The 27,689-nt window shown below is 42.1% G+C and overlaps 1 protein-coding gene across 2 annotated transcripts; it reads right to left on the bottom strand.

Annotated features, from left to right (window-relative positions):
- Positions 1-113: 113 nt before the first annotated feature.
- Positions 114-27,689, bottom strand: vps35 (VPS35 retromer complex component). Of its 2 annotated transcripts, XM_082530804.1 has the most exons (18): positions 27,546-27,689; positions 26,624-26,722; positions 26,110-26,206; positions 25,225-25,348; positions 24,077-24,259; positions 19,116-19,335; positions 18,186-18,269; positions 17,729-17,838; positions 17,118-17,214; positions 15,716-15,864; positions 13,933-14,140; positions 12,283-12,438; positions 10,299-10,421; positions 10,029-10,208; positions 8,854-9,093; positions 8,364-8,507; positions 1,206-1,392; positions 114-712 (listed from the first exon to the last, which is right to left on the bottom strand). In XM_082530804.1, exons 1-17 carry the CDS (start codon positions 27,546-27,548, stop codon positions 1,213-1,215), a joined length of 2,397 nt encoding a protein of 798 aa, XP_082386930.1. In that variant the 5' UTR covers positions 27,549-27,689; the 3' UTR covers positions 114-712; positions 1,206-1,212. The 2 variants fall into 2 exon arrangements, with proteins under 2 accessions (XP_082386930.1, XP_082386929.1); XM_082530803.1 differs by having other exon boundaries at positions 114-1,392.

The raw sequence follows: 27,689 nt of genomic DNA, 5'->3' as shown, positions 1-27,689 counted from the left end.
ACGTTGAATCAAAGTTTGAGCCACAACCAAATAATCCTTCAGCAACATACAACAGCACAGCAGAGTCTAATCACACTCAGGAAATACTGTGTGTAAAATAAGTAAAGTTCAAGAACTGTTAATGTCAATTTTATTTCAGAGACAATGATCATTTCTACTTAGTCTGTATTTTTATTTATCTGATTTACAAGTGCATTTAAACACATATTTAAAAGCAAAAAGGTAACAGTTCAATGCCGACTCCAACAAATCAACATTGATAAGCAAGAAAGAGAAATCAATAAATGTTGTGGAAAACGACACAAAGCTTCTGCACCATTGTACACTGACAAGTCGGCCAACATACAATCCTGAGGAACTGCTGCACCTCCTTAACATGTTCATCCAAAAGGACATGGTTGTTATCAAAAAATATCATGGGGAAGAACAAAAAACAGTGTGTAATTAGTGAGATCCATAGAGAGTGAACTAAACACTGGCCCTCTGATGCCAAGCACACTAAAGCATGCAAACACACCACAGTTTTGACCAGGTCAATCCAGTGGTGAGAAGTCCTGACTTCAAACGAGACACTATAAGGAGCCTAAAGAGAGAATGACGAGCACGATGTGGCAAAAAGAAGAACGCTGAAGTGTGACGGCCAAAGATCGCACGGTCATCTGGTCTTCAGTTTGGTTTGGCACAATCTGTTTAAAGTTGCCACAAAGCCAACCTAAAGAACAGCAGAGTTATTGATTATTCATGTTCAGGAAACCAGGCCGTATGCAAACCCGCTGCAAGACAACTACAACTTTGAGATTTTCTGTAGTTTTTATACACTTGGCTATTACATTCGCTCTCAATATGGACAGATATCAACAACTGAAGGCATGATGACACAGTTAGCAAGTCCTCCATCAACATTAACATAGTGCAGGATACAGACAAACTGGTTAATTGTGGCCTTATAAAGGAATGGTAAATAAAAGACTTGCACACTAAAGTTACGTGCAGCATTGCTTTACACATGCAAGGATGGATAGCAAGGAGGAATGATGAAGAGACATCAACAACTAAATGAAGGACCGAAAGGAGGTCTTTCAGCTCTTAATGTTTATTTCTATTCCTGGCCTTTAACACAACTTCTTTATTCTTGTGATAGTGTGCGGTCGTCTACTCTTAATATAGTGGAACATCTAAAAGGGACTTTATATTTTCCAACCTACATTAGCTTTAAAGGACCAGGCCCTCGTAGGCAGGGCCCTCAGATTCAGGGGATTCCCTCTGCAGACGAAGATGCTCCAGTGTATTGTGGAAGTGTTTGTTGATCTGCTCCGTCTCTTCACTAGCTTCCAGGTTGGGAAGGTCTTCCCTGATCTTTTGGATCAGCTGGTTTAACACCTGGACTGTCACCTGGATGGGAGGAAGAGGAGGAACAGCACAAGGGTTCCTGTTTACATTCTAATATTATTGGGTGGACAACATTCACTCGTACCAAAGTATTCATGTGCACGCTCTGTGGGTCAGTTGGAATAGATAAGAGCAACTGTTCAAATCCAAACAACAATCTGAGTTTTACACAAAGGCGACTGTAAAAAAGTGACACATTTTCAATTTGATGGCTAAGCCTCACTCCAGCTCCGACATGGATGCCAGGGTTGGTCACGGAAACAATCCCACCAAACACTAATAAAAACAGGGGCCTGGTCCGAGGAGGGACTACATAGGGAGGAGGGCTCAAGGAGTCCTGACAACCAATCAACAGCCACAATATAAATGCCATTTTTTAAGTGTCCATCGATCCATCTTGTTCCGCTTATCTGGGGCCGGGTCGTGGGGGCAGCAGCCTAAGTAGAGAAGCCCAGACCTCCCTCTCCCCAGCCACCTCCTCCAGCTTATCCGGGGGAATACCAAGGCGTTCCCAGGCCAGCCGAGAGATATAATCTCTCCAGCGTGTCCTGGGTCTGCCCCGGGGCCTCCTCCCGGTGGGACATGCCTGGAACACCTCACCCAGGAGGCGCCCAGCAGGCATCCTTGTCAGATGCCCGAGTTACCTTAACTGGCTCTTTACATTTTTTTAAAAAACTTTTTTGTGACCACTGAAATTAAAGTTGGGGCTTGCTTCACATTTAAGTAAATAACTTTAAAAATAACTGCCCAGATTCAAGATGCTGTTAAGAATGTGGCAGAAGTTCATTTTCAAAATCATATACAAACCTGTGCGAACCAACCTGAGTCTAAAAAGCACATCTACACATCCTGGCTTCACAAGAAGCTCTTCCTCAGCAGACTAGCCAAAGCGCTTCAAGGTCACCTCACAAAGCACCTTTTTGAGTGTAGCACAAGGATTCAATACACTCATTAAGACAACAGGTCATTCTTCAGCACAGTGAAACATGACCATAAAGGGAAAGGGGAAAAAAACGAAGGAGAGAAGTGCTCGATCACCCACAGTGCCACAAATAAGGTGGCGCGACAGGTGATGTTAGGGCTGTGCGATATGACCAAAAGCTCATGTCCCGATATAAAAATTATATCGTCCGATAACGATATAAATCACAAACATTTAACATTTTCTGTAAATTCTGTGAATCTCGAGCAGCTCGACTTGCATGAAGTGTTTCCAGCTGCGCGTCGTGTAGCTGGAGTCGAGTGTTTTAACCGATGCATCAAACAATACATTTTTAGACTTAAGTTGTAACGGCGCCGTTTCTTTGTGAGTATTTATTACACGGCGTGCTGCGGGGGAAAGCCTGTTCTAACGTTTGAGTCTGAGCTTTATTTATTAGCACCTGACGGCTCTTTTCTGCTTCTCATCCGTAAATAGATCTCTCTTGGAAATGAGATTTTTAATCTCAATGAGATTTTTAATCTCAATGAGATTTTTTACCTGGATAAATAAAGGATTAATAAAAAATACTCTGCATACTCGTTCACGTTATTCAGTTTATTTTGAAGTCTCAACAGGATCTTGAGCTTTATTGTGAAAGGTTTATGTGGAACAAGCAGACACGCGATGGTTTTACCGTCGTTGTTGCTAACGACAACGCATAAATACAGGTGCTTTTCCGTCCGTAGTGTGGTTATATTAAATATAAGAGAAAGAGAGAACTTTAAGGAATTCATACAGCCACTACAGTGACATCAGAACCATGAAAAAATATTGCTGTAAACAGTTTATTTTGCGACACCACGAAACAAACGATAGCGTAAAATGAAACGATGGACGTTTTTATATCGTTATATCGAACAGCCCTAGGTGATGTGACATCACACTCCATGACGGGGGTGTGTGGCCAGCATGAAAACAACTGTAGTCGGGATCTAATATTAAGTGACACAATGCCACCTAGTGGCAACAGATAATCAGCAGTAGATGATAATCATCATCCCATGCAAATAACATTTCAGTTGGTGGATCCGTGCATGATATGCATTAGGGTGACTTGTAGTAAGTAGGTAATTTCCATCACCACCTAGTCGGCAAAGGTAGTATATTTAGTGCGTAAATAACAACACCAATCAACATCCCAGACCAGATAGCGGCTCACCCACACCACGCCCAAGCCGTAGTTCAACTTGACAATGGCATGCTTGGACATGCAACAGGGCGCACAAGCCCTCCGACTGCTGTTTGCAGCTTTGTAAGACAATAGAGAATTAGGTCTATAAGCTTCTGGATAATTACACTGTTTTAGTAATTTTGATTATTAAAATCTACGGTTGTTGTGCACAGAGCGAACATTATTAAACCGTATCATTGTCCAAACATTTATAGACCTAACCAATGTTCCCTCTAATGCTTCACGTGTCTGAGCGAACACACAAACTGAGCGTCCCTTGGACCACTGTGAGCAACAGCAGACGTGTGCACTGTGGTCACGCCAGCATCCAAGCTACATGTTTATTAAAGTAATCAAATTACAGCATTTATGTTAGACTATCTTTAATTAACTGCTTTAACCCACTTACAACGAAAATGTTAAAAAATCTAGTCATTGACCTGTGCAGCATGTTAACACTATTGGAAGGAAAAATAACTTGAACTCCAATTTTGAAAACAACTTTTTTTTAATTAATTTTTTTTTATAAAGCTCTGACTTGTACTCTGAGTCTGTGGTCTGGGAGAGAGTCAGTAACTCTGTCTGCAAAATACAGTAAATAATGACCAATGTTGAGCAATTAATTATATCCAGTGGGGCAAAAAAGTATTTAGTCAGCCACCGATTGTGCAAGTTCCCCCACTTAAAATGATGACAGAGGTCAGTAATTTGCACCAGAGGTACACTTCAACTGTGAGAGACAGAATGTGAAAAAAAAATCCATGAATCCACATGGTAGGATTTGTAAAGAATTTATTGGTAAATCAGGGTGGAAAATAAGTATTTGGTCACCTCAAACAAGGAAAATCTCTGGCTCTCACAGACCTGTAACGTCTTCTGTAAGAAGCTTTTCTGTCCCCCACTCGTTACCTGTATGAATGGCACCTGTTTGAACTCATCATCTGTATAAAAGACACCTGTCCACAGCCTCAAACAGTCAGACTCCAAACTCCGCCATGGCCAAGACCAAAGAGCTTTGGAAGGACACCAGGAAAAGTATTGTAGACCTGCACCAGACTGGGAAGAGTGAATCTACAATAGGCAAGCAGCTTGGTGTGAAAAAATCAACTGTGGGAGCAATCATCAGAAAATGGAAGACATACAAGACCACTGATAATCTCCCTCGATCTGGGGCTCCACGCAAGATCTCATCCCGTGGGGTCAAAATGATCATGAGAACGGTGAGCAAAGATCCCAGAACCACACGGGGGGACCTGGTGAATGACCTGCAGAGAGCTGGGACCAAAGTAACAAAGGTCACCATCAGTAACACACTACAACGGCAGGGAATCAAATCCCGCAGTGCCAGACGTGTTCCGCTGCTGAAGCCAGTGCATGTCCAGGCCCGTCTGAAGTTTGCCAGAGAGCACATGGATGATACAGCAGAGGATTGGGAGAATGTCATGTGGTCAGATGAAACCAAAGTAGAACTTTTTGGTATAAACTCAACTCGTCGTGTTTGGAGGAAGAAGAATACTGAGTTGCATCCCAAGAACACCATACCTACTGTGAAGCATGGGGGTGGAAACATCATGCTATGGGGCTGTTTTTCTGCCAAGGGGACAGGACGACTGATCCGTGTTAAGGACAGAATGAATGGGGCCATGTATCGTGAGATTTTGAGCCAAAACCTCCTTCCATCAGTGAGAACTTTGAAGATGAAACGAGGCTGGGTCTTCCAACATGACAATGATCCAAAACACACCGCCCGGGCAACAAAGGAGTGGCTCCGTAAGAAGCATTTGAAAGTCCTGGAGTGGCCTAGCCAGTCTCCAGACCTCAACCCCATAGAAAATCTGTGGCGGGAGTTGAAAGTCCGTGTTGCTCGGCGACAGCCCCAAAACATCACTGCTCTCGAGAAGATCTGCATGGAGGAATGGGCCAAAATACCAGCTACTGTGTGTGCAAACCTGGTAAAGACCTATAGTAAACGTTTGACCTCTGTTATTGCCAACAAAGGTTATGTTACAAAGTATTGAGTTGTATTTTTGTTATTGACCAAATACTTATTTTCCACCCTGATTTACCAATAAATTCTTTACAAATCCTACCATGTGGATTCATGGATTTATTTTTCACATTCTGTCTCTCACAGTTGAAGTGTACCTCTGGTGCAAATTACTGACCTCTGTCATCATTTTAGGTGGGGGAACTTGCACAATCGGTGGCTGACTAAATACTGTTTTGCCCCACTGTAGTTACTTCTTCAAAAAAGTAACTGAGTTAAGTTTTTGCAGCAGTTTACCTAAAATGCAGCCAAGGCGGGTTTTAAATAAACATTTCAAACTATTTACAGAACAATCAGCTAGGGCTGGGCCATATTATACCGTTCACGGTAATACCGGTATAATGTTAGGCAACGATAGGAAAATGAAATATCGCGATAGAATGGGAGTAAAACGCGCGTGCGCAGTGCCTTTGTTTTCATACGCACATGGCCGATTGTTGAGTGAAACAGATGAACCAGAACTGGTTTGTAAAAATGGTGCAACTTCCGTGATGTGGAACTGGTTTGGTGTTTGTCCGTCAGATACACAACAAAGCACATTTTTTTGCAGAACATGCAAGCGGCCGTCGTTATTGTCGTATTTGTCGGACTAAGATGCTCTTAAATCTGGGAGTAATCTGGGTCCTAAACTCCGTATGCTTCAGGTCAAACAACACTGCAGCATCACTGAGAGTTAAAAACTGTCTAAATTCTTTCATCTTTAATAAAACGATCAGCATTGCTGCTTTACCAGGTGTAACTATAAAGTTTAACTTCCAGGCATCCATGAAAACAAAATTTATTACATTTAACGGAGTTAGAAGTTAGCAGGAAGCTAGCGGAAGTTAGCTCGCTAGTTTCGCTAGTTACCTAAGCATGATATTGCATGTTCTGACAGAGATTTCTGAAAAAATTCAAACGTACAGCTCTGCTATCACTTCCAACATAAATGAAGACAGGAAACTAAACAGCAGTGACGTTTGTAGGGTTACTGAAGTTGGGCTAGCTGGTAAATAATGATGTGCTACGTGATCGCTAGCGACACAGCTATGTTAGCATAACATAAACAGTGAAGCTGGAGGACGAACACTAACACTTTTCCACTTATAAAAGTTAACGTTAAGGTTCCTCATGGTTAGAGACAAATGCAATCGCATGGCAGGATGCTGTAAACGGACCAAACTTCAGTCAGGAGAACAACTGAGATAATCCATCCACAATACGAGGTTAGTCATTAATATACTGCAACAACATGGGAATAGAGCAGCTGCCAGAGAATTCAACATTAATGAATCAATGGTACAGAAGTGGAGGAAGCAAGAAGAATGAGTTTAATAAAGTTTGATTTATCTGACTGCTTTGTTTCGCTTAATGTGCCTTATAATCCCGTGCACCTTATGGTCCGAAAAATGCGTACTGCACACTGCAGTTTAATGTTGCAAAGCACCTCTTTTTAACTTCAGTGGATATTATACATGGTTATGCTCAGGATATGTCAGCCCATTTCTACTGGAAATGCCTTTTGGTTAAACTTTCAGCAAGGAATTTGCATTTGCACTGTTACATTTTTATAAAGCTTTAATGTACATAAAAACCAGCTTCTTGTTTAAGTGAAAATAAATGGAAGGTTGTCTTTTTGCGCTAGTAATGTTGTGGAGTTGTATTTTGTCTTGCATCAATTATATCGTCAGTTATATCGTTATCGTAAATTTTCAAATATATATCGTGATAAATATTTTTGGCCATATCGCCCTGCTCTACAATCAGCTGTTCTGCATCAAATCTGATGCCACACAAATTATCTGTGCCACTCCAAAAAATAATTTCTGTCCACTATGAGATGAAGGAGAACAACAGCCTGATACCTGCAGGCCTGACAACAGGAGATGTATCACTGCTGTAACACCTGTAACACTCAGCAGTCGCCTCATTGTTCTGACACACACAACAACACTATTGACTACACTACACACTAACTACACACTAACTACACAAGATTTACGCTAAACGTTGCAAATCTCTCACATCTCAAACACGCCGTCACTCCTAAAACTTCCTCCTTCCTAAACAACTAAATGTCATGTTGCCATATCATTTTTTTGATTGGTCCACATGGTACATTTTCCACCAATAGGAAAGGGTGGAGTTTTTGCTCACAGGCTTTTGAGCGTTTTCCTTATAAAACGCTGTTTTTACCGTTTCTTCCCGCAGTAAATATAAACAACGACAGTATTCAGGAAGAAAAACAAACATTGCAGATATTTTATCATAACTCTGGTTTTACGTGGCCGATCAACACAATTTACAAACTGGTATAAAGTCCACACTTTGTCCGTCAGTTGTTCCGTCTGTCCTGCTCACATCTCCAATGGTTGTACACGTTGTCATTAACGTGGCTTCACTCCACATCAGCCGCTTTGCTAAAACACCGGCACATAAGGACGCTGTCATAGCCTGTCGACGTTGATTAGCTGCGTATATACGAATGTGAATCGCATCATTGGCTGGACTGTGGGATACGGTGGCATCGTTCTGATCCCATACAGGAGCAGCCAGTCACTCACTGACTAAACTGTTAAAGTTTTAATTTTAATTTCAATTCAGGTTAGATTTTTTTTTGTGTGCAACGCAGATGTTCTGTGCGCAGAGACGTGCCAGCAGTGCTTAGCGGGAACATTGGACCTAACTGTTAATCAACACTTTAACTTGAGTGGTTGGTTTGAGGCAAATGAAGAAATTATTCTCTCTGGCAAAATGACCAGTTACTGGTTAGCACAAACATTTTTTTGTCTTACCGCATCGTTTTCCCTCTCATAGAAGCAGACGTATCTGTTGAGGATTTCAATGAAAAGCTGAACTTGCAGTGATGGATCCATGCACTGGTTGGCAATCTTCAAGGCTTTCTTTAGACACTCCATCACCCGCTTACCATCACGGATCTAAATGTGTAAAATGAGCAGGGAGCATTTAGAGATGTGCAAAAAGACTAAAGTGCACAATAGCATTAACAGCATTATATAGTGTGTTAAAGCGCACTGTGTCCCGTAAAACTGAACTTGCTGATCCTTCCATCCATTTGATTCCATAACTAATCTTTTGGGGTTTAATACAGTGACTGTTTAGCCTTCTTCCTCCTCTAGAACAAAGTCCTACACCACACACTGATGATTCCATTTAAATGTCATTTTTTAGAACGTCACTCATCTGCATGCACATGATTTTACTACAACCATCTTCAACAACTTTATGTTAGTGTGTGGGGAAAAAAGCCTAATTCCAACACACCTCTTCACCATTTTTGTCAGTGCTGCGACCTGACCAGAAGAGATGGGCACAGATGCTGACAGCTCTGCACTGGTCAGGCTTCTTCAGCAGCTTGGACGCAGCCAGTGCACACTGAGTCCTCAGGGGCTCGTGGTTTTCCTCGCTGAAGCATCGCATTCGCTCAAAAGTGCCAATAATCAAGGTGATGGCTGCCAGCTGAGCTTTGGAGTCACTGATCTCATCCTCATAGAGAGAGAATGCCTAATATGGACAAAGTATGGAGAACCAAGAGAAGAGATGAAAAGGTTGAGGGGATGGAACAACACCACCCATTGACAGAAAGAGGACTGTAGCGGTCTAATGGTTTTAAAATACAACAAAATAAAGTTATGTTTTTGGTTATACACTCTAAAGTTTTAGAGCACCCCAATTTTTCCAATTATTTATTGAAGTTCAAGTCGTTCAAGTTCAGTGAATAGCTTCAAATGGTACAAGGGTAAGTGGTGAACTGCCAGAGGTTAAAGAAAGGTAAAGTTAGCCAAAACTGAAACATTCTGCACATTTGAGAATCATCCAAAAGGCCTTTTCCAGGGAACAGAACATGGGTTCAACATTTAAAACTATTCTGCAGCAATTTCAAAGAAAGTCAGGGAGTACAGTTTCCTTCACCATCAAAGGCACTCAGGACAGAACAGCATTCTGCAGGCCCATGCAATAGCCTCTGGTATATGACTAGCTGGTCAGGGGTTCATCCTACAGCAAGATAATGACCCAAAACATAAGTCACAGTCTCCAGACTTAAACCGCATCAAGCTGTTTGGGATGAACTGGACAGAAGAGTGAAAGCAAAGCAACTAGCAGTGCCTCATTTATGGGAACTTCTGCAACAGATATGGGAAGAACTTCTGAACAATATTTGATTTCTATTGTAGAAAGAGTGCCACGGGTGTTTTCAGACACCAAAGGTGGCTACTTTGGGTCAAAGGGTTAGAATACATGTTGGTCTCTAAATTGATTCAATGATTTCTTCTTTTCAGTCCAACCGCTTTCATTTCAGAGTGCAATGAGACATTAAACTGCAGAATTTTCAATAAAAAACTGGAAAAACTCAGGTATCCAAAACTCTGACCGGTAGTGTGCACACATGTATGTATATAAACTATTTAAAGGCATGACAGTATTATTAAACATTCTACCTGTGACATGAACTCATACGCTACAGTCTCGTGGTTTTCAAAGCCAATCTCCCCTGCAGCCAGCGCCCCCTGCAGGAAGAGTCGAAGAGGCAGCTCGGCGAGCTCAGCCTTAATGAGTGCACTGATTGTCTGGTGGGCAAAAGAAAAAATCTTCTGGCACTTCTTTTCCCATTTGTCATCCTAAGAGGAAAAGAAATTGGTATGATTTCATAACAGGACATAAAAGAAAATGCATTATGTGCTTTGTGATGAAAAATAACATTTGCTCACGGTGGAGGAGTTTTCCTTGTATCGAAAGGCTAGCTGGTAGGCAGCAAACACAAGGGGAGGCAATGTGTAACGAATCCTTTGGTTTCCACCAGCTCCAAAGTGTTTGCGTGCTGTATTAAGAATCTGAAGCAAACAAGAACAAAGTTAAGTGAAAACCACTGGTCTCAGCAAAAACACTCACAGAAGTACAAACTGCTGGAATTTTCCCAAGAACTAGATAAGGTGGGGACAAAGGAAACACTGCAGCATTATTCTCAGAATCTCTAGCAGCAACTTAAAGGAGACCACCTGCAGGACTCTTTCTAATACATAATGTGCACAATTAAGACTCTTCGGGTTCGTCTCAAATGCTTGAAAAGAAGACAACTGGACTTCTACAACTTCAGATACATTTCCACGAGGCTTCTTTAATTCTGAAAACAAAAGGTGGAGTGAAGAAGAATAAGAATCCTTTATTGTCATTATGTCTTCACACACATAACAACATTACATTCACATATACACACAATCAAGAATAGAAACAACAGGTAAGATATTATGTGGAGATCCAGGAAGATGACGTCCACACTGCCTGGACTTCCACCAACGCACAATGACCTCCACGGTGTTGCTGGTGTTCGGGTGTTGGATCTCCTCTCTACAGTGAGTCTCATCATTGTTCCAATATCAGACCCAAACAAAACTTAAATACTTCAACATAAAACTAGTAAAACAAAAATAAATACAGCTTCACGACTGAACAGTTTTGAGCAAATACAGTGAATAACGTCGGGCTGAGCACACCGCTCTGTGGCAACCAGTGCATCCAGCTCCTCATTCTCACCACTGGAGTAAGGGCGACGTAGCCGCTGAGGCAAGTGCACCCGGTTAATTTAAACCTTGGATTGGTTCCTGAGGGTTATTGATCCACTATTAACTCATTCACTGCCATTGACGTCTATAGCCATCAATTGCAGTGAATGAGTCAATGGGTTTAACTCATTCACTGCCAATGGCTGGCAGTGAATGAGTTAATCATGCGAGTCATCACATGAGCCAAAAAACATTCCTAGGTCATCACTGGGTGTTAAGGGTGAAACCGGTGTAGGACACTGTCACCCCACCATCAGTGGAGCTATTGAGGTCACCTGAAGTGGCTGGAAGGATGTCAGACTGCACAGTAAGTGGCTGATACTTCGTGTCATAGGCTACGCCTCTATTCAATGAAGATGGTTCACAGTGGACACAGATGATCTCATTTTAGCAAACCACCTGTCTTCTTGGTCCAAAATGTGAACATTGGTATCCTGAGTGACCTTTAGATGTAGAGATACACGTGAGTGTGCAGCTGATTTCATTTAGGTCCAGTTGGGAGAACCACATATCTAAGATGGTTTTTTGTTTGTTTTTTTAAACACACGACTCTTCCTCTTCTTTCCTTTCTGCTTCAGAAGATACATTTCTGCCTGACGTTGCAGGATCCTGATGACTCCACGCTCGTCTTCCAGAGCAGGGCTCGCAAAATCGCTTGCCCCACGTCCCGGAGCTAGCAATATCTCCGGTCGGGTGAACAAAATCTATCTCAGCCCCGCCCATCGGTTATCATATAGCCCGACGGGCGGGGCGATTTTGCGAGCCCTGCAGAGGGTGTGGTAAGTCAAAGCGTAGGCTTCTGGGAGTCTGTGTCGGCTTCCGGTAAACTTCAATGTTGAGGCTTACAGCCTCCTTAACGAGCAAAGCACAGTCCAGGAATGGTAACCCTGATATCCTCCCTGGTAAATCAGTGAATGTCACCCGCATACCTGAACCTGTGGCTCAGTGCCGTCCCTCTCAGCCCCTTCCTCCATGATAAGCTTAGCTACAGTGGGGGACACAGAGGAGCCCATGGCACGTTGTTGGCCTTGCCTGTACAAATGTCCAGTTGCCTTGTTTTCAAGCACTCAAGACTACCACAACCTTGATGACTGAGAACGTAGAAAGACACAATGTTAACGCAAACACCTACAAGATACTGCTGATCAGGATCTTCAGAATGGAGCAGATGGATGAAACGACCCACAAGGCTCTGCTCCTCAGCAAAGTCCTCTGGGTCTGGATCTTCAGTTGGTTGGTCTGGCTGGTCCTGTATCAGTGTGGACACCAAGTTCAAGATGGCGTCCACCTAGAGGAACAAAGGGTACAACATTAAACCGATACTATTTACAAACTGTGTAACCAGGTTAGATGTCTGCACAAAAACCTTAAAGAATACTTTAACATGAAACTACTAAAACAAAAATGAAAAAACAGCTACTTTTATACAGATTTCTCACTAATCTAAGCAAATATGACAAGTTGCATCACAAAGTACAGATGATACTTCAGCCATACATAACCAGCGTGCATTCAGCAAGAGACTGTGGCTGTGGTCAAACAGCCTACATAAGTTTTCTGTTAACATCACTTTTTCATCTGTCGGTGAGGGCTTCTCTACGGCGACTGTAGTTTGGGGTGTTTGTTAACTTTGACAAGCCTATTTGCAAGGTTGTTGGGAAACTATATAAATGTGTCTGCAAAAAGTTGGTTCTGTTCATCTGGACGCAGCGTTTTCAGTGGGAGAAACATTTCATCATCATCAGGTGACGTCTTCAGTCTCAGCTGACTGCAGGTTTCACCCTTATAAACAGCACATTTGCATAATGACTGAAACCAGCGAATGAAGGAACAATGGGCTGAGAGGTCAGTTCCTTCATCATAATTATGCAAATTCTCATGACCACTGATCAAAGCCCACTGATCAATGGCCATGAGTCCCATTCACAGAGAGTTGGGGAATGGCTGCAATCACAGCATTGTAAGATGGTGACAGATGTACCCTTAGGCCCCTCCTCCATTCAGAGATGGTCTTTCCCTTTTCACGTAAATGGCCTCCTTGACTCCGCCCTCAAACCAGCGTTCCTCCCTGTCCAGGATGTTACATCCTCATCATTGAAAGAGTGTCCACTGGCCTGTAGGTGTAAATAGACTGCAGGTGGCTCTTCTGTGTTGTAGCCAGAGGTTGTTTGGTTTCCCCGACGTATAAATCCTGGCACTCCTCCTGCACTGAACAGCGTACACTATGTTACTCTGTTTGTGTCGGGGGACCCGATCCTTGGGGTGCACCAGTTTTTGGTGCAGCGTGTTTTGACCCGGTGTGTTCTGTCACCATCTTACATGCTGTGATTGCAGCCATTCTCCAACTCTCTGTGAATGGGACTCATGGCCATCGATCAGTGGTCTTTGATCCGTGGTCATGATAATTTGCATAATTAAGATTAAGGAACTGACCTCCCAGCCCATTGTTCCTTCAGTGGGCTGGTTTCAGTCATTATGCAAATGTCCTGTTTATAAGATTGAAACCTGCAGTCAGCTGAGACTGAAGACGTCACCTGATGATGACGAAACGTTTCTCCCACTGAAAACGCTGCGTCCAGATGAACAGAACCAACTTTGGGAGATTTACGTTCCTGGATGATTGAGATGCATCAAGACGATATTTAAATGTGTAAAAAAATAATTACAAAAACTGTATCTATGAAAACCACACATCCTTTCTTATGTAAAATGTTGCTAGGGGGGTGTTTTGTCTGATGCTCTGTCGGTTTAAATACAAATCTACAGCTGTTAGATTAATAACCTGCTCTTGTGCCACAATGGTGGTGTTGTAGTCCAATGTGTTGCTCAGCACATAGCAACTCATGTTCTTGCGGGACTCATAGTCGAAGTATTCAAAGAGTGGTGGGAAGTGTTTGAGCTGCAGGACCATCAGCACATTGTTGTAGGTATCCACCGGGATCTTCAACAGCCTGGTAAGTTCCTTTGACACCGCACTGCTGGTTGCTATGCTAGAGGAGGGAGAAGAAAGGAGACTGAAAATGTTTTTCCCTGCACGATTAAAAGAAGCCGACTCAGGTTTACAGTTCCAAGGGACAAAAAAACCCTCATACCTTCAGGGGGGATCAGTATGGGCTCAAAGATCAAGTTTGTGGAAATTATTAAAGTTGAGAAACTGAGTGAGGACACACATAAAAGTAAGCATATGCTTAGAGATGTTTCTGCTGACATGCTGTGTTTGTTCTTCTCCAAACATCTTTGCTCTCATCTGTCTAAAGGACTTTGTTCAGTTGCAACTTTGCAAAATGAAGTCACACTGTCAAACTCTTTTCAGAGAGAAGACATTTTGTTTGGAAAATGGCAACATTTCCAAATCAGGCATACTTGTAACCTCTGTTTTGCACTTTGACCTTTAACATGCTTACTGAGGCCTCCAGAGCTCTTGGGTCGATTGTGTGGGACAACACGCTCTTGGACGGGGCTGTCTTGGATGTTTTCCATTTGTGAATAATCTTTCTCACTGCACAGAGTTCAGATTGATTGGAAATGGTCTTCTAGCCTGACCCAGATTAAAGGGCTGCTTCCCTCAGATCACTGCTGATGTTGTTCCTGCTTTGCAACACCAGTGTTGCAGTTGTTTCTCAAGAAAGCAATGTATTACTCATTACTTGTTATTCTTCAAAGTAATCCAGTACTTTGCCTAATTACAGTAACTGTTACATTGCTTTTGACTCTAGGCTGCAGTCCCACATCAACACAAATCTATACTAATGAGGACACATTTGATCTTTCTCCTAGATTTCAGCTATTTAACACAAAGCAAAGTTGAAAACCGACCAAAGGGCCAAACAAATTGGTGATTCTACATTAGAAACACGAACAGGTAGAAATGCAGCACGACTGCTACCTGCTGAAGGGTCTGCTGGTCTGCGGTCGGCACAACAAAAAAATCACGTCGACTTCTTTGCAAGCTTAGTGTTAGCATGCCACATATGTAATGTGATTATTGTAACATGGTACTTCAGTGTGTTAACACACAGCTGACTCACTACTGACACACCTACAAACAACCAGAGGGGTCACATTTAACTGATGATCAGTCAGCCAAGCACCATTTTTAATTCAGTTTTATTTAAAAATGACAAATCACAACAAAAGTTGCCTCAGGGCGCTTTCTATTGTAAGGTAAAAATCTTAAAAGAATACAGTGCATGTGATAATCAGGACCTGGCGGCTACTTAATGCCCATGGAAGCAGGAAGCCTGGACTGTACCGCTTCACTGACTTACCATCTTGTTAAATAAATAATGACACTGTATAATATGTCATGTGCTTTTGTGCATCTGACGATGTATTTGCCAAATGTTAAGATGATTATTATGTCCTGAGATGTAAAATCTTTCATCTGCACAACTCATGAAAGCAACCAAGTTTCTAGTTTCCTCAATAATACTAATAACACATCTCAATATGCAAATTTATGTTATAAGAATGAATGCATTCTGCAGCTTTTATTAAACACAGCTCTATGATTTCATGACATCACACGGCTCACTCAGGAGTTCATCAGGGGGCCAGAGACTTACTGTTCCAGGTTGAGCTTGTTGAAGATCTCCACAGTACTCTCCAGGACTTTGTCTACATAATCTACACGTTCAGGGTAGCATTTCATGGCCAAATTGATGAGAGAGACCTGAAGCGATACAATATCCTCTGATGGCATGTCCTGGCGAGACTGAAAGAGTAGACAACAGAAGGGAGCAGTAGTCCCATTGTTAGTTACACTTACTCTAGTACTCTACCTAGTTTGAGAGGCTCCGCCTTTGACTCTGTTGTCCTGTAACAAATAAATTATGATTGCTAGTTTGCTAAGATCCTAATATGATATACCATCTCTGTTAGACTTTAAATGTGGCTCCATAATAATATTACGTGCTTTTAATGTGCTCACAGTCGTATGGTTAAGGATAGCTCTCTCCCAAAAACCTTTTGCATTCAATAAAGTAACTCTGTCATCTACTTTGGTCAAACTAGGGCAAATACAATGTTTGTCTATATTGTGATACACTCTAGATATATCATGACAGGTCTTGCGCCCCAGCTCCCCCGGTACCGCGGGTGAGTTGCAGCTTAAGCCTCTGTGAAGTCAGGTTTTTATGTCAATATCAGCATGTGTGGTATCCACTGAACCTCCAAATCTCAGGTAAAAGCTCATATAAACCATTTCTACGACCAGCAAACACAGCGAAAACAACAAACAATGAAAACATCTGTTACATAATTTTGTAAAATGTGCCTAAACAAACATGGAAGCCACGAACTCACTCGACTTCACACAACCAAGCCAATGGCACATTGTCTGAAAGCAGAGATCTTCCTACACTGCAAGTGTCGAACACCACAAATATACTGCATGTTAAACAGTAACATGCAATCAGACTCACGTGTGCTGTTTTCCCCGTTTCTCTGGCTGTTGTAGTTCGTATCACAGCCGCTGGTTTATTTAAGCTTTTCTTTGGTGTGTGGGGAGATGTTCACACGCGCAGTTTAAAACATTCGTAATTTTGCAGGGGATGACTTTTCAGCTGGCGGAATACATTTGTGGTACTGCTACCTTTTGTAGCAACAGTTTTATGTCATATTTTGTAAATTACCGCATTTTGTTCGACATCCACCTTGGAAATCCAAATGACAGCAAGTCTGCAACTCCCACTATCGCCATATTTCCCCCTATCTGATAGTATATAAACACTCTCGCTCAGCGCAATGTGCCAAAAATGTGCCGGTAAATGATGCATTCTGTGCGTGTGGGAGAAAACCAAAAACTTGCAGTGAATTACGTGCAGACAGCTTAATATTTCCTCGGCAACCTATACTCGATGGTTATGATAAAGGCATTTTAATCATCATACGTGGAAAAACCCGCGACACATCAAGTATATATTGCCTACCCCTATGTCAAACCTTGTTGAATTTAAGGAAACGTACCTGAATTACAGTGGCCACCTGCTGAGAGAAGATGTCAAACAGTTTGATTTCAGCAGGGATCCCTGGGCCATCTTCTCGATGAGCAAACAGAGCAAGTCTGAAACACAAATCAGAAGCTGGCTTAAAAACATCTCCATAAACAGTAAGTCCTTGAGCTCAGCTGTGCATCAGGGTTTTAAAAGGTTTGTACTGTTCACTGCTGAACAAGCATTATTATGAGCAAATCATCATTAGTTTAAACAGGAAGAACAAAATGCTGGAAACCTCATGTTGCAGTTAAAGGTTTAAGCTTGGGGACCAGAGTAAAAAACATGCTTATGGAGCAGCACAGTGGTGAAGGTTAGCACTGGCTAGAAGCTTCTGGTTAGCTCCCTGTGCCAATTTCCTCCGACAACCTAACAAGACATAAGTGTTGGGTTGAATGAGAACTCTAAATTGACTATGATTAAGATACAAATATTTAAATACAAACTAATGTTTTTAAAATGTATAGAATAAAGTAATATATGGCTAACTGTAACTGGTACTGTCAGTCAACCAGTCTCAAAAAGCACTAAATTGCAGTTTGCTCACTGGGTAGCTCTGCTACACTCCAGCAAATAAAACCATACCTGTCAATGAGGGCGATGATGATGTTCTTGACATTTACATGTTGATGTAGCTCAGCACAGGAACGCAGGAAAGGATTCAGTGTTTGAAGGTGGAACTCGTCTGGGAAAACCTTCGGAGACGAGATTATGTTAGCTGAGGCCTGAATGACTGTGACTGCACGTCATATATTTGAAACAACCAGGATGATTGAAATAAAGGCCATTTGAATTTTTCAAATAATGTTGGCTTATTGGGGAACACGGCGGGTGGAACAAATCTGCTTACATGTGACCAATCCCCCATTTGTTTTCCTTTAACATGGTACAGTGTTTGTTTGTTTTTACTAACAGTGCATGATTTCTGGTCATCCCTACTATTCCCTAAAGCCAGTGTTATAAACTAAGGTACAAACAGCAAGTAAAGTCTGGTCTACTGGATTAGTTGTAAATGAGACTCGAGAATTTTCACATAAGGTACCTGAATGATGCATTCCATAAGATATTCCTGAGCCAGTGAATCCCTGCAGTTCACAACCTGCTCCAGGACTCCAGGAAGAACAATCTGTGGAGAGAAAAAGGCACAAGAAAAATGGTTTGACTGAACAAATTATCATAAATACAACAACAGTATGTATGTAAGTATGTACGGTATAAATACATGTCAAATGCAGCAAACACGACGCTGAAACATTACAATTCAATGTCAAAAGAATCATCAATGCTCAAGGATACGACATTGTGCTGTACTTGTTTCTGGAGTATCATTACTTCCAAAGTGCTATCCTGCTTTGTGAAAACTCAAAGTGAGGAGTGGGGTTACATCCAAAAGCATCCTGGAATGGATAAAAGGATAATACGGGATGACCACTTTGACACTACGCACAGACGTCCAGCATAGTTTAATCAGATGTGCATAATAACACTGAATCTTCGTATTGCTTTTGGGCCACACATGTGTTAGCCTCCTCTACCACCCCCCACAGTGGTGATGCTATCGCTCACAGGAGGCCGATAGGACGATCACTCACTGGAGCACATAACTCCGCCCTAATGTGTGTGTCAAACCATTACCACACAATAAAGCCATAACAGTGGCCATAGTTGATTTTGGTGAAAATAAAGCAATGTGTAGTCATATATTATATCACATCTCTGGGACTTCCAGTAAATGCAGAAAAGACACAGGAAGTCAGGTAATGTCAACATAACGTTACTTGAGTTGATAACAACCCTATCACTATAACATAAGTAAACACAGATAATCAAACATCACTCGCACATTTCTGAAAGTCGTGATCAGTGTTGAACACACCAGAGAACCAGCAGCTCTCCTCTTTCTAAGATGACAGCAACAAATCGATTTCTGTGCTGAGACCAGTCCCCACTGCACAGATCAGCAAAAACACACCTGTTTGTATTTCTCCACATTGACACCCTCCAGTTGGCTGAGCCGAACTAGATTGGTGCCCACCAGAATCCTCAGTTCTTGTCGCTCCTTTTCTCTCTTCTCTCGGTCTCGGCTGTGACCCTGATGCTGCATTCGAACCCACAACTTGTTCATCTCCGCAAAGTTTAGAAGGACAAAGTCAATGGAGTCATTGATGTCACCGGTCATCTCCTCTGTTCCCCTGTGGAGTAAAAGCTGCAGTTTAACAAGAGGGATGCAGAAGATTGCAGGACTAGAGTTGTCCTTCCCCTCTGGTGATTTCTAAATTCCCAGTATCAACTATTAAAACACCAATATAACACCATGAACAGTGACGCGTTTTTTAATCCAAACAGTGGACTTAATAATTTATTATATGAAAAATCCTGCTTAATATCCCTGAATAGAAAAGTCCAGTTCACAGATCACATCTACATTACATCACCTAAATGTTAATAAATTCTATTTAGTCTCTTTCATCTTTGTACTCATACCCAAATATTAAGAAAAGATCACGTGTGTTCTTTGGGGATTTGTGTTGGCATGTGTCCCACACGCCTCGTAATGATTGGTCATTACTAGAGATGGCACGATACCACTTTATGTCCAACACCGATATCATAAATTTGGATATCTGCCAATACCGATATGAATCCGATAGTTTTTTAATCAATAAAACTGACTTTTAAATATCTTGCTGCATTTTGTATAAGTTCATACTCAAGTTTAAAACAACAACTACACTAAACCATCAGGCCGACCCTCCTGGGTGATAAGTTAGCAGCGATGCAGGTGGATGCTTCTCTGGTGTCCTGGATTGTTGATTACTTGACAGGAAGACCACAATATGTACGTCTCCCACAGTGTGTGTCTGACAAGGTGATCAGCAACACAGGGGCACCACAGGGGACTGTCCTCTCCCCCTTCCTCTTCACCCTCTACACCACAGACTTCAGCCACTGCACAGAGACCTCCATCTTCAGAAGTTTTCTGATGACTCTGTGGTGGTTGGATGCATCAGCAGGGATGATGAGACAGAGTACCGGGCTGTGGTCGACTCCTTTGTCACGTGGTGTGAGCAGAATCATCTGCAGCTCAACGTGGCAAAGACCAAGGAACTGATCGTGGACTTCAGGAAGACCAGGAAACACTTGACCCCTGTTTCAATCCAGGGGGTCAGTGTTGACATTGTGGAGGACTATAAATACCTTGGAGTACACATTGACAATAAACTGGACTGGGCTAAAAACACCACAGCACTTTACAGGAAGGGCCAGAGTCGTCTCTATTTTTTGAGGCGACTGAGGTCCTTCAACATCTGCCAGAAAATGCTGAGGATTTTCTATGAGTCTGTGGTGGCCAGTGCGATCCTCTATGCTGTTGCATGCTGGGGGAGCAGGCTGAGGGTCGCAGATGCCAACAGACTTAATAAACTGATCCGTAAGGCCAGCAATGTTGTGGGGATGGAGCTGGACTCCCTCAAGGTGGTGTCGGAGAGGCGGATGCTGTCCAAGATAAAGACAATGTTGGATAACACCTCCCACCCACTCCATGACATGTTGGTCAGTCACAGGAGCTCGTTCAGTGAGAGACTGAGATTACCCATGATGCACCACTGAACGACACAGGAAATCATTCCTGCCTGTGGCTCCCTGTACAACGCATCCACTTAACACACTGTTTGCTGCTACAGCTACACATGTTTCTTTTCCAACTATTTATTTATGAGTGACTTATGTATGTATGTATGTATATATATGTATATATTGTACTATTCTTAGTTAGCGTATTGTCTGTCTTGTCTTAATGTTGGTTTAAAATGGAGCACTGTAACAAAAAATAATTTCCCCCAGGGATCAATAAAGTATTCTGATTCTGATTCTGATTCTGTTATACCTGTATGCAAAAAAAAAATGTTTCATAGTTCAGCAATACTGATCAAGCTAATAAACTTAAACCTGCACCATCCTCCCTATTCTGGTATTTTAAAGAGTACTTAGCAGAAATATTAAGCAACCTAACTAATAGGGCTGCAAACTCCCAGCAAAAAAAATAAAAAAATAGGGAACCACCCCTCACGCTCCACCTCATGATGCTTAATCGATGTAATCAACTTTAATTTGATGCAGTGTGAAAAAAATGCACAGAAATAAATTATTTTTCAAGAAATATTAAATAGATTCAACATCTTTCTTCAACAAAATTGCAGACTGCACAGATGGTACCTTCCCAAAGGAAAAAGTACTATAGCTTACTAGGGTATATATATTAGACTTAATAGTTACTATATACAGTAATGGACTTCTATACATTTTACATCAAATTAAAACTTTGGGTGTCAGATAATTATTTATTAAAAGCTCGACATTTTAAATGAGAATAAGAAACAAAAGTATGTCTTTGTGCCCCCTTTTCCCAGTTAATGCCCTATCGGCCCCCCTGGCTAAACTTTGCTAGATCCGCCCCTGCACAGTTACGTCAGCTACGTAGAAAAAGATCCTCGAGTAGAAAGTAATATTAAATAAATTCTAACAACAGCTGATCAAGCTTAAACGTGCTGCTGTTGTTCAGCCGCTGGTTTCCTCTTTCTGGTGCAAAGTGGACCAAAAACAAAGGAGAGAAACGATCAGCTGATCATTGATCAGTTTCATGATTGAAGTAGCAGCAAGAAGAGGCAGTCGCTCCATATATCGCTTGTTAAGCTTAACGCAGGAATGCTTTACATTCAGAGATGGACTTACACACTTGCTTTACTTCTCTCGGGGATCACTTCCTCGGAGATGAAATGCTGGGTTGGTAGCGAGGCTACAAACACACACAGCTGCTCTATCACGTGACCACACTGCTCCGACGTGCTACGGTTATGAGCAGAGTTACGCTGTGTCGCAAGTTTTCTGAGGTGCTTTTTTGATATTTAATGGATCGGGTTACATTTTTTATTTCTCTCCGATATCCGATCCAGTGATTTAGGTCAGTAAACAGAGTAACCTGAAAGCAATGTAAAAAGCAGCATAACGAATGTCTTTCTCCAGGGAGAAATTAAGTAATGTAATGCATTACTTTTAAGAAAGGCGTTCTGTGTAATAATGTTTTTTACTTTGGAGTAATGACCTGATCACAACAAGAGGAGAAACACCTCCAACACCCATAAACATCTGGCCACTCAGCATGTAAATAATTTGCATGAATGTCTTTCATATGCTGCTTAGGATGGTGGTGACTCTCAAAGTGATATCGATAATAGAATCAGAATCACCAAATTCTTATCAATTCCCATCCCTGCTTACAATAATGACCACAGTGTAAGCATGTATACGTGTCTCTATGTACCCTATGGGGCAATCTGAATGAAGGAACATCATCACACATACAGCGATAATTAACATCTATATGTTTTAAAAAGCCATTATTATAAAGTACCTGTGATCTTCAGAGTCATCTTCCTCCTGTGAGTCTGACGTTACCTTCTCTGTTCGGTTCACTTGTCATCATCATTATGTCACTTATACATAACCCCAACTACTAGAAATTTCTTCACCACTAAATATGGAATAAAGATTCTGAAAAAGCGTTGCAGGCCTGGTTAAAATAACTTCACAGATCTATCATGACTTCTAATAAGATCTAATTATAACATTACCAATGTATTAAACAGCTGGGGTACCCAACAAAATACTAGCATTAAAAAATACAGCAGACATACAAAGATGTGGCCACTTCCTGATTTCCTACTTGTTTTTATACGTTTGTCATTTTTAAATGTTTCAAATTCTCAAAGAAATGTTAATATTAGAGAAAGATAACACAAGTAAACACAAACCTACAAGGCTCTGTGTGAAGGTTGCAAACTTTCTGCAGACTCAATCGCTATAGACCTCCAAAATTCAAATGGCCTTCAGACTGGCTCAAGAACAGGGAGTAGAGAGCTTCATGTAATGGGTTTCTATGCCCAAGCCTTACATCACTATGCAAAGCATCAGATGCAGGGGGGATTAAGGTGTGGGGGGGTGAAATTCAGGAGCTGGGCCTGGCCCCTTAGTTCTAGTGAATGGTTCTTACTTAGTTCTTACTCCTTCAGTATACCAAGACATTTTGGACAATTTTATACTCCCAACTTGTGGGGCGATCGTGGCTCAAGAGTTGGGCGTTCGCCTTGTAATCGGAAGGTTGCCGGTTCGAGCCCCGGCTCCGACAGTCTCGGTCGTTGTGTCCTTGGGCGAGACACTTCACCCGTTGCCTACTGGTGGTGGTCAGAGGGCCCGGTGGCGCCAGTGTCCGGCAGCCTCGCCTCTGTCAGTGTGCCCCAGTGTGGCTGTGGCTGCAATGTAGCTGCCATCACCAGTGTGTGAATGTGTGTGTGAATGGGTGGATGACTGGTTGTGTAACGCACTTTGGGGTCCTTAGGGACTAGTAAAGTGCTATATAAATACATTTACCATTTACTTTGTGGGAACAGTTGGCCCCTTCCTGTTCCAACATGACTGCACACCAGTGCAAAAAGCAAGGTCCATAAAGACATGGAGGAGCAAATATGGTGCATAAGAATTTGACTGCCCTGCACAGAGTCCTGATCTTAACCTGATAGATTGTCTTTGGGATGAGTTCGAGACTGTGAACCAGGCCTTATTCGTGTCTGACCTCACAAATGCCATTCTGTAAGAATGGTTAAAAAGTCCATAGAACACTCCTAAATTTTGTGGAAAGCCTTCCAAGAATAGTCAAAGCTTTTATATACAGCTGCAAACTCTATGGATTAAGAATGGGATGTCATTGAAGTTCATATGAATGCAAAGGCAGACAAGCAAATAGTATAGTGTAGCAAAGAGATTGCAACATCGGTTGCAAACACTCCTTTGTAATTGAAATGTTGGAAAGGGAAAAAAACCCACAACTACTGTGATAGTCGTGGGTGCACACAGAGGGAAAAAGCTCAGCTTACTTACTCTGACTGCTCTCCATCATCTGGTAGTATGTTGCGAGTACACTGCAACAAGTAATTTCTGAGGAAGAGGCCCCTGAGTGGGTGCTGGACACCACGGCACATCTCAACAAGGTCCTTCAGAATGTCCTTGCGAGACTGCGGGAAGGACCGAACATATACCACACCCACTGTAATTAGCAGATAACTGGAGAGACGGGAGGAAACAAAAGACTTCATTAGACAGACGTCTCCACAACTTCAGAGAATAAAGTTAGTATAAACAGACAACAGTCTCACAAGGTGACAAATGTGGATTCATCACATTTCACCTACACCAATGCGACTACCCACTAATGTGTAAAAGTAACTTTTGCACATTTACTGGCGACCACCACTGCTAACCCTCACTCTCCTAGTAGAGACACTTATGTTATCAATTTGCAATTTCTATGTCGCCTTGTTCAAGTTATCACATTCACAAGATTTTGAGAGGATTTTCATGAAACTTAATTCTGACCACGAGGTCAAAATCACCAGGAATGAAACTCGTCCGAGACTCATAGCAGAGTCAACTATGGTATCAATGTGAAGCTCCTACATGACCTCATTCTCCAGTTATCGCATTCACAAACTTAGATGTTCGCGCTGTCCTCCCACGCACCTGCTCACCTGCCATGCTGACAACAACAGTCCCCTCAGCCTCTTACGGCTGAGGGGTAAAAATCCACACATCACAACCAGAATCCATATTAACATTACATCAACAGATCGAAATATTTAATTCTGAAACACTGCCTCTGCATCCAAATGTCTAAATATTTGGACACAGATACACAAGGACCAGCCCACATTTGCTTGTGTATGGTCTGAGCTATATCCACAAATGCAGGTAGAAACCTGGGACAGGGGCCTAGAGTTGAAATAATATCACCATAATAAAATAGCCCTAGGAGGAAAATATCAGTTCAAACAAAAAGCAGATAACATGGAGACATTGGCCTTACTGATGCACATTTGCAACCTTTTCAGACCAAACACGTGTTTTTCAGCACTTCATTTGTATGGCTGAAATGTTAATGTCGCCTCTCTACTGGGTAAAAGGAAGACAGCGCTGAACAGACGCCACTAATGCTCCACATTTGACAGAAGTTCAGGTTGGTTGATACTCACAGTCTGGGGATGATGTTGCCCGCATACTGGACCAGCTCATACAGATCTGCCACCTTACGTCCCTTGGCAAACTCGTCGGTCAGATAAACCTCTAAGTAGTGGAGTTCATCAGAGATGGCCATATCTGCAGACAGTGTTAGGGACCAATGCACACACGCCACAAATCATACACATTCAACAATGCAGTTCCTTGCAGCATGTTTATAATGTAGTGGCTTCACTTTCAATCTGCACACAGTGTGTTCAGGCGCAATACTGTCAGGCCACCTAAGCATTAAGTGTTCTTTCAATTTTACATTACGGCTCTATAAGCCTAGAGTTTACACTCCAACAAATCCTCAAAGGAAGCATCAGTAGAACTAAAAACGGGGATGAATTAAATGAGTGCAGTAGTTCTGCCTTTTTTCCAACAGTTGTTCAACTAAGACTATTTTGGATGAGATCTCCAATGGCAACCTGAGTGTTTGACTTTAGAAGGCAGCCAGCTCTGCACTTTCAAACATCAGTTTGCACTGCCTTCATTCAGCTCTCATTTATTAAACAAGATATTGTTGTAATGCAAGCATACTGTCCACGCTGTTTCAACTTCTGGCCCAGTGTCTGAAGTTTTCTCCCCAAATCAATGTGACCATGCAGTAAAATACTAGGCAGCGCTTATTCTCCTTGTCCTTTTCAAGTGAATATCTCCCGCCTGCTTGCTGCTTCATTTGCCTTCAAATATGATTAACATTAACATGAAGGCAAATGAATGACAATATGACAACCCCACCTCAAACATCATAAAGTTATAAACTGTGACATGTAACGACTGGCTAGTAGCATCTGTTATACAGTCAGCCTGTTTAGATGAGACATAAATGTCTAATCAGCACATGTAAAGGATACAGAGCTCGTAGTAGCTCTTTGGAGAAAGCATGGAGGTCCTTAGTTCACCCAACATGTTGGAGGCATGCTTCAGGGCGTCCATCAACTTGTTTTTGTCCTGCAGGCCACAAATATATTACATATCACATCCAAAACACATGCGTGATTCAAGAAACACTTCATGTATAACACGCTGAACAGCCTGAACGGACCTTGAATTCATCTTTGAGACATCATTATGAAAAGGAAAAGGGGATTAACTGATGGAAAATGCCCCTCATTTACTTACATCAATAAAATTTAGTTCATCCTTTTTCCCCATAGTGTAAGAAATATGATTACTTCACAGTCTCTTTAAATATCATGACAGAATTTTGAGGTTATATTAGCCATCTCTATTGATTATCCATATTATTGTAGTATTCCTTTTAATCAAAAAGACCATAAAAGTCCAGGAGTATCCTTAGGAAGAACCAGTGGTTTAAAAAGCACATCACAATCAAGATGATAGTCCTATAAACTGAAATGCTCCTACCAGGCATCGCTTCATCTGGAACGACTGGACCTTGACAGCTTGCACAGCTTCATCCAGAAGCTTCTCCTGTTCATCCTGGGGTGACTGCTGTGTTGCTGGCTGCAACAGAGGATGGAAATACAAGTTATAGCACTCCTTGATTGATCTAGCAGGATTTTCTTCATGCAACACAGCATAAAAAGCAAGAACTCAAGTTTGACTTGTCTGATGGTCTATAACGCCAGAAAAGAGAAAGGAAAAAACGGAGCAGTCTGAGGAGTTCAGCAGACTCCCGAGTTGTTGTTTCCATGTCTAAATCCAAAACACATCGAGTCAGATTTGTTTGCATGTTTGAAGTCACGACGGCTGTATCTACTGAGGTTTGATGGCAGGATCGTCCGTGAATTGAAGAAAAAAGTTTTACAGAAACGACTGAATGTCCATCAGACCAAACGAAGCTGCTACAGGTGTTTGAGCTCGCCTGCACAATCTCACACGACATGCTTCCGTCTGTATGCTCCGTGTTCGGTTACTCTAAGTCGGAGGCAACATTTAGATGCTTACATTAAAATATGACACAGCAAAGCGAAAGACGACGCTAACAAAAACCTAACTGTACAGTCTTATTTAATTTGCGTCAGAAATGTTGATGTGTACCGCAGCCTTTGTTTGCAAATATCATACTGCATATAGGAGCACGATGAGTGTTTCAAAGACAAACAAATGTTGCATCTAGTTGCTCGATAGCTTCAGTCGGCTGCTAGTTAGCTTAGCTAGCTGCTGTCAAACGCCGAGCTAGGCCAAAGGACCATTCACGCAGCTGACTTTAGATCAAATCACGTTACACAGTCAAAATGAGTTTTTCCAGCGGTCAAAACTTCACACAGGCAAATGTCGGAATGCACAACGTTGCACTAAAGTCGGTATTCGGTAAAGTGCTTACCATGGTTATGGGACGTGTTTCAGCTCAGTCGGGAAGGCTGGCCTGTCATGTGACCCACAAGAACGGGCTGACGGTCTGCACTCAGTTAGCGTCACGTCAGATCACAGGCGTGGCCGTTTCTCCACCACTCTCTCTACGTCTCAC

This window comes from Aulonocara stuartgranti, assembly GCF_965226115.1.
Source record: "Aulonocara stuartgranti genome assembly, chromosome: 1".
Lineage (NCBI taxonomy): Eukaryota > Metazoa > Chordata > Actinopteri > Cichliformes > Cichlidae > Aulonocara > Aulonocara stuartgranti.
This window is presented reverse-complemented; position numbering and strand designations above follow the sequence as displayed.